This window comes from Parasteatoda tepidariorum, chromosome 7, assembly GCF_043381705.1.
Source record: "Parasteatoda tepidariorum isolate YZ-2023 chromosome 7, CAS_Ptep_4.0, whole genome shotgun sequence".
Classification (NCBI taxonomy): Eukaryota; Metazoa; Arthropoda; class Arachnida; order Araneae; family Theridiidae; genus Parasteatoda; species Parasteatoda tepidariorum.
The window spans coordinates 84,863,259-84,878,783 of record NC_092210.1 but is presented as its reverse complement, the minus strand read 5'-3'; the positions used below and the strand labels follow the sequence as shown (position 1 = coordinate 84,878,783).

Genomic DNA, 15,525 nt, shown 5'->3' with positions numbered 1-15,525 from the left:
TTATTTCTAGAATCATACAAAAACTAACACAAACAAACAAAAACTTTTGGTAAATAAGTCGCAACTGGAATGTTGGCACCATAAAAATCTATGTAGACTTTTTTATGATAGATCTGTACAATGATAAGCAATCGTAGTTGAGCACCAATTTTATGAAAAATTCCAAATGGCCTCAGAGCCTGACTATGAATAATTTAGGTCTAGAGCTTAGAGGCAAATTTTGAGTCTTTTATTGGGATTTTCGACAAAGTATCTTTATTTATAGGTTAGACGTTTTAAGTTTACATTTATCAAGAAAATCTAATAAATAATGCACTAAAATTAAAAAATAGAAATCATCCTACAGTTATTTTCCTTGAAGTCTAAGAGATAAAAAGATTTTTAAAAAAAAAGAAAGAAAGAAAGTGACCAAGGTCCTAGTACCTTTAGATAATCAAGCCCTGAGAGACGTTCATTGGATTCCATGAAAACAGTCATATGAGATGCAAAATTTACACATGAAATTTGAAATTCAAGCGCTAGGAATTGATTGCACTTTCAACAAAGATTGAATGTGAATCCATAGTTAGGTGAATACAGTCTTCAGTTTCTTCTTTTTTTTCATTGAAACATTTCATAAGAAAATCAATCACAGATCTTAGGGAGTTTTAAAGCCTATTTTTCTTGAACACTATTGCAATCACTTGTTATCGTAGAACTGGCTACTACACTCTTTTTTACAGGTGAAGACTTGGGACTAATACTAAACTTAGATTTAGCCTTGGGACTGTTATTTGGATCTGGTTCTTCCACTTCTCCAATACTTGTTTGGACTAGAGGTGTTTCCAACTCAGGATGTTGAGCCATTCTAGTTCTCAGAAGATAAGCATATGTTCGATATCTTGTTAGCTGAAAAAGGGAATGACTTTAAAATTCAAACAAAAACATTATTTTTATGCCAGTTAAATTAGAAATAAAAGTTTGTGAAATTTTATTGTGTTTGAAGTTTAATTTCGTTAGAATGTAATTGCAATAATGGAAAAACTCATAAAGCTGACATTAATTAAATTTCAACAGACTAGCACCAATCCATAACTCCAATAAGCGATCGAGCACTTAGTGTCGAATGTATTTACTGAGGGTAGTGGATTAATTTTATCAAGATAACATGCATTGCAGGAATAAATATACTTCTAGAAAGCATGCACTAGAAAAATAAATACATTGTCTTGTTTGGGACTAATCAATGTTCCTTATATTATACAATAATTGCACTCAATTATAAAATTAAATAACAAATAAAAATAAACTATTAATCAAAACATAAATTGTGCAAAATATCAATACTCAGTTTCCAAAAAAAAAAAAAGAATTTTTTTTTATGCTTTCTAAAAAGATCAAACTTTAAATAGATATAGGAATTTTTTATCAGTAAAAGCCTGTTCTTTAATTTGTAGTGGTATATTGTTTAATATGTTTAATATTTCGCATTTTGTTAGAAACATGCATTTTGTTAGAATATGCATTTTGTTCAATAAGCATTTTGTTAGAAACAGAACATAGTTAGATGAAGATGTATCTTACGGATTTCATGACTTATAAAATTAAAAGATACTATAATTATGTAAACATCAATTGTAATATTGATCATCCGTCAGGTTTGCCACTATATTTTTTTTCAGGTTTCATAAATGAAAAAAGTAAGAATTTTTAAGTTCCTTTAAATTTTTTTTTTTTCTAAAACCTAATTTCTTAATAATTCAAGATTTGTCCTGTTCCATAGGAATCCTGCAATATAACTGCCTTTAATACAAAATGTACGTCAGAAGTTATAATATTCTCCAAAAACTATAAAATATGAAATAAAAGACGGTCTTTCTTTCAGTCAGAAAACCTTTCATATTCAAACTCAACTTGAATTGCTCATTTCTGTAAATGTAAAGAGGTAATAGTAGCTAAGCTAATTTCAAATACTTTTGAAAATTCTTTGGTAATCACACAAGCAAGTTTTCAAAGTCTAAAAAAGTGTTCAAGGAAAAAACAGACAAGAAGATGGGTAGAACAATTCAAAGGAACTTTGAACAAACCTATTCTAACTGAATTGGAAGACATTCCAGAACAACCAACTTATATCAAGTTAATATTAATGCAGATCCAATTACAAAACACACTATGCTTCAAGTAGCAAAATTGCTGACAGGGGAAAAAGTTGCTGGCAACAATAACCTACATGGGAAACTTTTTAAGGAGAGTTCAAAAGTTCTCTTTGTTAAGTGTAACTAGTAATATACTTACTAGAATTGACCTAAAAAGAATGAAAAAAGCTGTTTATAAGATCAGAACAGGGAGGCTTTAGAGCTAATTGATCATATCTAGATTATATAGCAGCACTACGAAAAATCGCTGAATAATTTATAGAATGGTAATTACAGTATCTTTGAACTTTATTGATTTTGAAAAGACCTTTCATAGTACCAATAGAGATCCACTACGGAATTTAATGAAGTATACAAAATCTCTGAATGTTTTTTTGTTTAAAAAAACTATTAAATAGATCCAAAAACTTATCAGAATCCACATTAGCCAGCGGGTCAGAAAGCTTTGAGATAAATTTTGGTATTCACCAAGGAATTGCTTTTCTCACAGTCCTCTTTATTATTGACTTCATAGTGAATCAAATATTAAAAATATTTGGAAGAATTTAACAGGTTGTTGTTTCTATTTTTATCTTGATTTTGCAGGTGATCTCTGTTTCTTGACTAGTACCCTTCAAGATGTAAGAACAAATACAAACGTTTTAAGCACAAAGGTAAAGAAAATGGGGTTAAAGATAAACCAAAACAAACAAAAATTACAAAACTTAATTGCATAAAAGGCAAATAATGTCCACCTGGACAAACATAAGGAGGGAGAGCTTAACAGTTTCATATATTTAAGTTTTAAGTATAGTTAACAATAAAGGATGAATATTTAAACAAATAAAATGAAGCCCAGATAGGTCTTTCTACTTTAAACAGTTTCTGAAAGAATATTGACCGATTAAAGTATCCTTATTTCCAGAACATAACTAATGAATGTGTGAATAAGCTAGTACAGAAATGTGCAAGAATTTTTTGCATCTGTTTTATTTAGATTGTATTCAAAATATTATTAAACGACACCATTGCACTGTGTTTGTTACACTGTAAAATTATTTTGTTACTACCATTCACAGATTCTGTATAGTCTTTTATCAATCAAAATTATTGCAAAACATAAAATTTATCATAAAATAATAAATAAAAATGAGAAAATAATGCCCCTTTTAGATCAAACAATCTATACACATTGAGTTTAGAAATCCAAAGACGTAACAATATTATATTTGGAAGGATTTTTCAAATTGAAATGAACATAGAAATGTAATATCTTTCTTTTATTCAAATAGTGACCAATAAAATGCATATAATTAAAATAAAGAAATAATATCAGGAAACATTTCTTATCACTTGTAATATTCCTTTTGAAACTTATGCATTGGATATTGAATTTAAAATATAAATAAACAAGGAAAAAAAAATAGAAAAATATTTCCCTTATCAAAATGTGAAATTTTTGTCAACTTAACCTGTAATTTTTTTTTTTTTTAAAAAAGAGCAAAAATAGTAAATGTCAGTCATTAGTGCTAAATTTTTAATTTTTATTTTATTGAAAAACAAAGACTTCAATTAAAAATATTCTGCGAAATTTTAATTTCTGATACCTGCCATGTGTTAGTTTTAAGTAGCAAACATCTGCATGATATTATTGATAATTGAGACCAGGGATGGCTGGCTTAAACAACTGATGACCCTGGTTAAACAAACTGAGACCAGCGTTGGCTGGCTTAAAAAATGACCAAATGGGTTTTTTTTAAATATTTTATATAATTAAATTTTCTATTATTTAAATAAACATTAAAAAAAATGGAAATCTGGATTGTAACAAAGTGAAAAAAATATGAAGTTTTTTTACATTTTTGAGTTTTATTGCTAATAGAAATCTGTATTATTACAAAAAAACATAAATCTGCAATTTTAAAAATAGAAAAATGATTTTCCACAAAAATTTATGTTAAACAGCATTGGCATTTTGTTTAGAAGAAACTAAAAATGACTCATATAAGTGTTTAACTAACTATAAGTATTATAAAAATTATTCATACAAATTAAATTTTATATAGTAACAGAAAGTATAAAGTTTATCACATTTATTTATTTTTGAAGTTTTATTTATTTATTTACTTATTTTATGGAGAATTTTAAAATCTATATATCATATACTGTAACAGTCAGTTTGAGTACTGAAACTTAACATTATTTGATTATACAAATTAGCTATTTGTAATAGGAAATTCAATTGTGTTTTAAGTAGTATCTATGATTAGCATGTGACTTGCTAATTTAGTGATAGAAATTAAATTCGATTATGTTACTTCAATAGCAAGATATTCTACTGCAAAACTAGTTATTTTTATCTTTTAAGAAATTCATAAGAAAATATTTCCAGAATTTTTTCTGCTTTTAAGTTTTTACTTGATATATTATATAGCATGAAAATTAACTCTATTCAACTAGATTGCAACTATAAATTGTGCAGTCAAAAGTATAAATAAGAATGAGGTGTTTTCTAAACTTTATTTTTTCAGTTTTATTTTAAAATTACTTTCTGTCACCAGTGTAAATAAATTTGTAATGTATCTATGCAGTTTGTTTATAGTCATTTATAACATAATTTTCAAAATACATTTTTAATAATATTTTCAAAAAAACTGTGAAAGAAAAATATTAAATTCACTAAAAATATTTCTACGTACAATCTCAAGTATTTCTTTCTTATTTATTTAAAGCTGTAATACGCCAATAAGAATTTTGCTAAACTTAAAATCCCAAAAGGTTAAAATAATTGATAAAAAAGAAATTGTTTACTTTTCAAACTGTTAGAACTAAAACGTACCTTTACTATTTTATATGCTTATATTTATGCAGTCAATTTTTATTTCTTCTTAACATTCTATGAAATTTAATTATTTTTTTTTAATTTAAAAAATACATTGCATTGAATACCTCAGCTTCATTTATATTAAAATTCGTATTCATAAAATAAATAAAAAACAAGTGCTTAATTTAGATCAATTAATTGATATTAAAACTATAAATTGTATACTGCTAAATAAGGACATTAATATAAATAATTCTGAATTATGACATTTCTTTATATACTAACAATCAAGGGGGTAAACTAATTTTTACATACATGCACTATTAAAAAAACAATTAGGTATTAAATAATTATTTGCTTGTTAAGGCAATTGTAATAAATATTCAAGATCTTTAGTTATATTTTTTTTATCATGTTCACATATTTATGAGCAAAAATTTATATTTTTGTTTGTATTCTTCAACAAAATATTAATCAATAGTTTAAAAGATCAAAGTGAAAAACTTTTTAATTTCCAAATTACTTTTAAGTTGGGGCTTACTTTTTTGTTTTAAATAAATCAGAAAAACTTCGCAGGGAAAACAACAGTTTTAAAATTTAAAGTATATTTAATTAGTTAGAGTAAAGAAAGGTACAATAGCAGATGATAAAGCAAAGTGACTGACAAAGAATTTACTGTTTGAATTTGGCGCACATTAAGGGTTGTCTCAATTTCAAGCGTGGAGATGTTTCTGGGTTCCCAAGCTGAAATGAACTCTGCGTCCGAGGAGGTGAAGTCGAGTGCCAACTCCTGGTGAATTAACTATATTTACGCATTATTCTTTTCGGTACAACAGACAGTTTTGGACTATAAATGGTTTGGTCATTGCTTGAACAAAATTATTTGACTACTATGTTTCAGTATCAGGTGAGGAAGTTAAATAAACTTAAGCTTTTCAGAAATGGTTTTAAATAAAATGATTGTTTCAGAATCGTTTTTCATATTATCAATTTCAAACTTTTATTTTAGAAAGAAATATAATAACCAGTAGCTCTCAGGAAAAATTATCTTAATTGAATTCAGAACTTCTGTAAATGCAGCTTTCAACTTTATTAATCTCAGTATTCTTTATTTATACATTCCTGAAGTTATTTATTTTCCTTTTTTTTAAATTTGATTCATTTATTTTATTTGATTGAATTAATCTTTCTCAGGGATTAGTTAATATTTTTATTGCTGAAAGCCACATTTGAAGCTAAATGATTCAATTTAAGAATATTCTATACCTCTATTAATAGCCTAGAATACCTCTATTAAACAACCTAGTTCTTAAACAAAGTAGACACTTCTTTAATACACTGAGAAACACAATGTTTCCAAACTTTTAATGTTCATGGTCCCCTTTTTCAATCAAAATTTTAGCCACAAACCCTCTGAAGTGAAATAACTCTATTACAATGCATAAAAGATAAATTACAAATTGAATTCTGATGTTCAGAATGGTAAATAATGTCATAAAATACAAAGAAAACATTGAGGTATCATGTGCAGTTTTCTCACTGGCTTTTGAAAAATATTAGAAAATAAGCTAATCTACTGAGAGAGAAAAAAAAGTCAAGTTTTTTAAAAAAAAAAAAAAAAAAAAAAAAATATTTTTATATTTTNAAAAGCGGTAGCAGTTACCGATTTGAATTCAAAAATTGTCTATAAAAACTTCCAAATTAACTGCATTTCGGAAGTTTTGAAAAGTCAAAAAAGAAAGAGAAATTCAACAGTTATGATACACAATCGTTCGTAATATTCATTGACATGGTTGTTGAAAAAACTAATGAGAGTTAAGCAGAAAATGATCATGATCTTCATAATTTTCTACATTAGAGTAAATAATCTCCACAAATTTTGTCAAAAATATTTACCCATGTAATCATTCTAAAATGTTCCCAAATTTCATAGCACATAATCATTACTAATGTACTTTAACTTTAATAATGATGAAAAGAGGTTGCTAATATTTTACTTTATATTAAACCTTTCACGGAATTCGTAATGCAGCCCATTCACCCCAAATTAATTTTAATTGGCCCACCCACACAGTTACAAGAGCCACCTGAGTTTGTAAAAAAAACTGAGCAGCTATTAAGTAAAGAGTATAATTAACTAAATAAAACTGCAGGCTTATTTTTATTTATTTAAATTGCTGAAAATTATAAAATCATATCATTGAATAATCAAAGCAACAATCAGATAGTATTTTTTCACCAAAATATATTTTAAAAAATAAATACATTTTAATTGAAGTAAAAATAACAATTTAATTGTACGATTATGCAATACAAAAAAAGAATTGAATACAAATTATGCAATACAGAGAACAAAAAAAAAAAATTAAACAAAAATGTCTTCATGAGATAATTGAATAATGAAATTAAATCGCTGGTTATTTCAAAAATTGAATTTTTTTTTATTTTTTCCAAATAAAAATTTTAGAATTGCTCAGAAAACAGTAAGAAGTAAACAAATATAAAAAAAAAATTTCTGCAGTATAACAAAAATTATAATTTTTAAAAAAAAAGCAAATTTAAGTTATTAAACCCACTTCATTTGTCAAATGTGCTTCTTTTTCCAAAAACTCTTGAGCAAATCTAGCTTTTAAAGTTTTCTCAGGTGTTCTAGTAACAAGTTCCTNAAAAAAAAAAAAAAAAAACGGTAGCAGTTACCGATTTGAATTCAAAAATTGTCTATAAAAACTTCCAAATTAACTGCATTTCAGAACTTTTGAAAATTCAAAAAAGAAATAGAAATTCAACAGTTATGATACACAATTGATCGTAATATTCATTGACATGGTAGTTGAAAAAACCAATGAGTGTTAAGCAGAAAATGATCATGATCTTCATATTTTCCAAATTAGAGTAAATAATTTCTCATTGCCCTTAGCATCTCCACAAATTTTGGCAAAAATATTTACCCGTGTAATCTTTCTAAAATGTTCCACAATTTTATAGCACATAATAATTACTAATGTACTTTAACTTCAAAAATGAGGAAAAGAGGTTGCTAATATTTTACTTTATATTAAACCTTTCACAGAATTCGTAATGCAGCCCTTTCACCCCCAAATTAATTTTAATTGGCCCTCCTACACAGTTAAAAAAACCACCTGAGTTTGTAGAAACAACTTTGAGCAGCTATTAAGTAAAGAGTGTTATTAACTAAATAAAACTGCAGGCTTATTTTTATTTATTTAAATTATTTAAAATTATAAAATCGTATCATTGAATAATCAAAACAACTATCAGATAGTATTTTTTCACTAAAATAAATTTTAAGAAATAAATACATTTTAATTGAAGTAATAATAACAATTTAATTGTACGATTATACAATACAGAAAAAGTATTGAATACAAATTATGCAATACAGAGGACAAAAAAAAGTTTTAAAACAAAAAAATTTGTTCATGAGATAATTGAATAATGAAATTAATTCGCTGGTTATTTTAAAAATTGCAGTTTTTTTATATTTTTCAAATAAAACTTTTAGAATTATTCAGAAAACAGTGAGAAGTAAACAAATATAAAAAAAAAGGTATTTTTCTGCAGTAAAACAAAAATTATTAATTTTTTAAAAAAGCAAATTTAAGTTAGTAAACCCACTTCATTTGTCAAATGTGCTTCTTTTTCCAAAAACTCTTGAGCAAATCGAGCTTTTAAAGTTTTCTCAGGTGTTCTAGTAACAAGTTCCTCGTATTCCTTCTCTAACCACACAATTCTATTCTCATGATCTTGAAGTTGCTCTCGCTAAAGAAAACAGAAATGCATAAATAATTTACATACATAAACAACATAAGATTTATGTACTCTTACATGAGTTCATGTTATACATTTTTATTTATGGCTTCAAAGCAAAATTTCTTAAAAAATTCCTTACATTTTAGATAATATGCTATGAAGAAAAAAAAAAGTCATTAAAAATTACAGATAAACATGAGAATGAGAGCAATGTTAACATAATGCCCTAGATTGTTGTGTAAGAAAACAGAAATATTTATAAATGAACTTCAGTAAAATTTCTATCGTTGCGTAAGACTGTGAGTTCCATTTAAATATTGATTTATATTATAAATACATAATAATACATTTCAGATTCTTTTGCTTATCATGCAGTTTGAAAATCAAAACTGAACATATTTCTCCCTTTTCTAATGAAAAAAAAATTATGTAAATTTAATAACAAAACAAAACTAGTCATTCAATAATATTCCTATAGTTAGTTATAAATATTTTATTCATCAATTGCCACAATTAATCAAAATAAATTTTAAAATAATAAACTACCAGCTTACACAGTGTAGATCACAGCTGCTCAAACGATATCTTTTATTTAAAATTAAAATGAACAAACCACCTCGTTCTCTCAATAGGAATAAAAATAAAGTGAATAACTGTTTCAAAATATTAAAGATAGTTACAAATCTAAGGTTTCAACTGTATTATAAACTAAATCTTATGGAAACAAACACGAGAGGTCAAAAAAGCAATAGTCAGTCATGCTATGGCATCATTGACGAGCCTAAGACTTCTGGTAGAATTTGTATTTTAGAATAGGTGGTGAATTATAACCTCTTGCAAAGCAACACAGAGGCATGGATTCTTAATGCATTGTTACAACACTGGAGGTGGCACTATGATACCTTAGGGATAGTTTTCTGGCATGCTCTACATTTATTTTAAGTACAAGGTAGTTTAAATCTGACAAATATTTGAACAATATTGATGACCAATTATAATAAGTACTGTAATATTGATAATTTATGAGTGAGGGGTACTTTCAACAGTATAATACTTCATACCATACTGCTTGTATTGTAAAGGAAGGATTTAAAGAACATGGAGATAAATTTTGCTGTGTTGAACTTCACCATTCTCAGATCTCAACTACTATAGACCATTTGCAGAATAAAATTGAAAGAGTCATTGAACTTTAAGAGCCAAACAAAATGTCTCACATGACCAAACAAAAACTTTTAGTTTCCATGCTATGAAGTCAAGAGACTAGCAATAATAAAATGGTCATTCAGTGTAACAGACTGATTGAAGATTGTACAGTAAATAAATAAATCATTCAAGATAATGAATCCATTAAGCTTTAAGAAAAAGATAGAATTTTAACACTTTCGCTATCAGCAGTATCAAAAGTCAGTTTTAAAATTTTTTCTTTAAATAAATCCTCCACTACTGATTCTTTGTCTTCTGTTAAATAGCTTTTAAATTAATTTAGTGATATCAATTTCTACCAGTTCCTTTTGTATATAAAAAATGATATACAATTTTTCTATTATGAGGTGCCTTTTGACACTTTAAAAGATTTCATAAGAGTGTCAAATTTTAAACAATTTAGCATGCAATTCCTTATTTTCATAATATACTTAACATATAACACAATTTTGTGGCAAAATATTATTTATAATCACATTACAGAATCTTGAGTTTGGCAGCAACAGAGAATATAGGAACTATTGCAGAATATTGATAATTGTATGTTTTTTAGCAGGTTGCTTTATAGTGCATATAAATGCTGTAGCTAATTCCAAAAAATTGAATAACATTGTCCTTTAAAGGGCAAAAGGATGCTTTTGGTCAAAATAGGCATACAAAAGCTTGGAACATATATATGCACTAATTTATTACTGAACAATACCAAGGCAAACTGTTCTGCTATGCAGCAAAGCAACTAAATTAAAATTCTATAAAAATTAGACCTAATAGTCAGGAAGAGAATTGAGATTGTCAATTCAATTATTTATAATGTAAAGTAGAGGAAAACTATATTTAATTAAAAATTTCATTGACTTCAAAAAAATATGAGGATCATGAAGGAAGTCCACATGTTTCAGGGTCTCGAAAATAGGTGCCGAGAATTGCCAAATGTTAATGAAAAAAATAAAAGTGACTGAAACAAAGTGTAGTGTTACCTACAAAAAAAATGGAAAATAATTGTGAAAAAGAAAACTACAAAAACCATGGTAGCCAAGAGTTAATTAGAAAAAAATAAGGATGGAAAAACTAATCTATAAAAACCGCTTTCGCCCAGAGAGGCAAATCAGGGCAAAATGCATTTACATATTTTATGGAGAGGTGGTGAGGAAGTCATGCGGTTAACAAGGGAATCAACATTCATATGAATGAAACAAGATTCCAGGGCGACAAGATCAGTTGATGTGACAGGGGTGAAAATAATTTTGACACTGTCTAAATGGAATTTATAGCCAAGATTCTAACAATTTGAAACAATGATGATTTGTCTCAATCTTGATCATAGACGTAACTATCCTTTAATCTAAATTTTTATGAGAATAAATTGACTTTAATTTTGTTAACAGTCCGAAAAATGACTTTAAAACCAAAACGGGATAATAGAAACTGTACAGCTAACAGGAGAGAAAAAAGGTATAGTGACCTAGTTTACTGAAAGGATTAGCAAAAAAGGAGAGTTTGGGTTTAGTGAGTTTAACAAGAGCTGAATCAACTATTTAAGTGTTAAATACCATGATTTAACCCTTCAGTAAGGAGAGTAAGCAGAGGAAGTGAAGTTCAGAGTTTAAAGAAGAAGAATGAAAGCAAAGATTAAAGATGCAGAAATAAAAGTATGAAATGCAGAAATTTTCAGGCAATGTGATTAGAGCTACAAGAGGAGTTAAAAAATTTGAAGATTTTTCAATTAAGTATATCATTCTGCTGCAGTTTTTTGGGATTATTTATTTAGAAGAACATTATTTTAACACTCAAATGAATTCAGTTAAAACAAAGGTTTTGTGTTACTCATAACAGAACTTCCTGAATAACATTATCAATTAAATAAGAGTAAAAATTTAATAACTAGTAAAACTTAAAATTAGTCTAAGGTATCTATAATGATTCTGTGATGAAACAATAAATTTCATTAAGTAGTAACTACTAAAAAATTCAATGCAACATTAATGCTGAAATATGATCTACAGTATCATTAACTCACAAGCATACATATATTATATAAGTACATGTCTAAAGCAAATATACATTTCATTAAAAAATTTAAACCCTTCACAGATATAAATATTATTTCAAAGCACTTTTCTTTATACTCTTATCTCATAATCCTTATTTTTTTTAATTTCAACATATTATTATTAATTGTTTCATAAAGTGTGATTGTTTTTATTCCCCCCTTATAACTAAAGCCAATACAAACAATACAAATCATATTTATACTCTATTAGCTGATATATAAATGTGTAAGAGTTTTCTAATTTTTTTACATACAAGGGGGCTGAGCCCTCTGTTCGCTGATGCTCACCAAATTATATAACTTTAACTTAAACTGTAAAGTAGAATTACGTGATTCTAAAAATAATAATAAAAACAATCCACCTAAACTCTTAATTTAGAAATCAAACAAAATCAAAAACGTAATAATAACAGTGCATGCAATGTTAATAACAGTGCAGTACATGTAATGCATGTATTTAAACTATAACTTTATGACTTATATAAATTTTATGCTGATGACAACTAAAGCAATGTAAAAATTAATGTTGGAAAACTGAATTCTACCATGTGATTTTCCAGTCTATAAAAATGGAACAAAAAATAACAATAGAAAATGTGGCACCATAATTAGATCTTTATATCTAGTAAGAAGATGTAAAACATACAAGCATAATACAATTATATCAAATACCAAAGAAATTAGTATTTAATTAAAAGTTATCTATTTTCTTTTGGAATCATGTAAGTATAAAATTTATAGTGTAAAATTGGTTATTTTTTTAACTTTATTCTAATTTAGACAAAAATTTATTTTCTAAATTATTAATTTTGCAATTTAATTTAATTAGCTTTACAATATATTTTCATCTCACCTTTTTAACCAAATTAAAATTTTAATTCTAAAACTTGTGTCCCTTTTTTTTAAATGAAATATTGAGCTTATTAAAATATCCCTAATACATTATTCCCATTTTTTTAATTCATTTTTAATAGAACAAAAACATTTCATTTCAACAACCATAATTGCTTCTCAAAGAAAAATTTTTATTAACATCTATACAAAAATAAGTAAATGAACTCACTTAAAAGATATAAAAATATAATCAATTTAAAATTAAATTGAATAAACTAAATGACATCATTATTTTTAACTAGACAAACACATATTTTCGCAACTGGAACATTCTAGTTTCTGAAACAAATTAATAACAAAAAAACATGCAACATAAAAATAAATGCAAATGCCATTAATTAAAAAAATACAAACTTCCTCGATAAAAAAATGAGTAAAGAAGAAGTAAATTAGTTTCATAAGAAGTATAGAAGAAGTTATTTAGTGCGATAAGTTTCTCAAACAGAAAAATTTTGTTAGTTACTGTTAGAAACTTGTTTATTTGTCATACAGAATTGAACTTGATTACTTTTGAACATTCAGTTCAAACACAAGACTTTACTGAGACATCAAAATTTATTATTGCTTGTTTTTTTTTCTAAATTTATAAATATATTTAAGCATTTATATGAAAATTTCAAAAGTGTAATTGTCATAAGGAAAGATATCTGAAACACAACCTTTGTACTCCTAAAAAAGTTTTTGCTTAAAATTTTTTTTTAAAAAATTCAGTTAAAAGAAAATTAAATATTATTGCAAAAAAAGGAGAAAATATTATCAGTTTTTAAGAACATTTTATCAAAAAAATAATTTAAAGTTCAAAGAAGAATAGAAGATAGTTTTAAATAATATCAAAGGTAATATAAAGGCATTTTCAACTGAATGAAAACTAAGTAATCAATGTAATTTTTTATTTTAAATCTTAACACATGGCATTATATTTCAAATTACTTCAAGGAAAAATATAAATAAATGTCTTCGGAATTTTTTGATTTGATTTTAAACCTCCTATTTTTGGCAACTTTTCTACATAAATTTACTTTTATTTCAACAATTACACAAATAATTTCAGATTTAAAGTAACTGATTTTTGCAGTTAATTGGAGTAAAGAAACAGTTTAACATATCACTAAAGAAAAAAGCCTGATGGAATAATAGCGTATCATTTCAATGGTTATTTCACTTAGGCAATTTTATAGACTACACTGAGCTTTTTATTTAAAATTAACTGATAAAGTGTACGATAAGTGGCACAATATTTTTTAAACAACACATCGTCCATATCAAAATCATTCAAGTCATGCCAAAAATAATAACAAAAGAGAAGTGACTTTGTTTCTGTAGCGTTTTTTATTGACTAATATAACGTTAATATTATAAACTTGAGTTATAGAAACTATTTTAAACTTGTATAAAAAAAATTCTAATAAATTTACCAAGTTCAATTTGGTGTGACTAACTGGTAACAAAGGCCTCTGAAATTTTCGTTGGCAGCCAACACCACTAGGCAATGGAGGTGATGATAAACTAGCAGCTACTAAATTAATGGTATCAACCCAACTTTCAAGTTCTTTTGAATCACTAAAATAATTATATCATAATATTAATAACAGATTTTAAATTAAATTAAAACTATTTTCAACAAATTCTTATTGTATAATTAGCAATCAGCTAACTAAATCTGTTGTAAATGTAAATCATTATCAATAGTGATAATTTCATAAACATAATACAGTAAAAAATAAATACTATTCTGTAACAGAGAACAAACAAAATTATGGATAAACCATTTAAGTTTTCCTCATTTTCCTTTAATAGTTATAAGCAATTTCAAATGACAGAACACATAAAAGATAGTACAAAACAACTATAATTGTATAAGACTGTATAATTTTACTGTGATCAAATGTTATTTGTATTAATAGTAGTACTATTATAATATGTCAAAATCAGATTAAAAATGATATTATTTCAGAATGAAAAATGTGATAAAGCTTAATAGAATCGATTGAAAACTAAATTTAGCTTCTGTCAAGATTAAAAGTAAGTGTTGTGTAAAAATGTGTTTTTATGGCAGTCAGTTCAAATAAGATTTACTGCACTAAGCTTCAAAACAGAGAGTATTATAAAAATTAATATGTTTTTGCATAAATGTTAGTTAAGTATTACATCTAAATTGTAAAACTTTTGATACAAATTTTGAACATATGATAACTCAAATAAACTCCAAAAATTTGGCACAAACGCTACTTAGAAGCTAGGTACATTTCATTATCATACACATTCATGAAGAAAATAGGCAATACATATTTGAAATTAGACATTTTAATAAAATGAAGGGGGGGGGGAAGCAAGAATTATTTTGTAGTGAATGTTAAATACTAGATTCTATAGTTACACAAAATGTATGCTGCATGTTGAAAGAAATATGATACTGCCATTAATTTTTTGAAAATCTGTTTGCTTGGCTTGCCTTACAATTGTCCAACAAAGGGTCCTAATTCCACCCATTGGCAGTTCTGCATGTGTCAAGCTGTAATTTTTGTTGTTGTCCAAAACACCAGTGTCATTGTTTTGTTAAACCCAAAATTTCAAAACCATCAGTTGGTTGATTTTTATAATTCAAAACAGTTTCATATACATATGCAAATATATTCAAACATTCAGGAAAATTATTTTTTAAACTT

General features: G+C 26.1%; 1 protein-coding gene across 3 annotated transcripts in view; it reads right to left on the bottom strand.

Moving 5' to 3' along the window:
• Positions 1 to 586: 586 nt before the first annotated feature.
• LOC107454550 (Exchange factor for Arf 6) overlaps positions 587 to 15,525 on the bottom strand; it is a 116,438-nt gene continuing 101,499 nt past the window's right edge. For all 3 annotated transcript variants that reach the window (XM_043051857.2, XM_071183713.1, XM_071183712.1), the window contains 3 exons: positions 14,275 to 14,419; positions 8,575 to 8,718; positions 587 to 888 (listed from right to left, as the gene is read on the bottom strand). In XM_043051857.2, the coding sequence (XP_042907791.1) occupies positions 655 to 888; positions 8,575 to 8,718; positions 14,275 to 14,419 (523 nt within the window). In that variant the 3' untranslated portion in view covers positions 587 to 654. The remainder of the gene's footprint in view (positions 889 to 8,574; positions 8,719 to 14,274; positions 14,420 to 15,525) is intronic.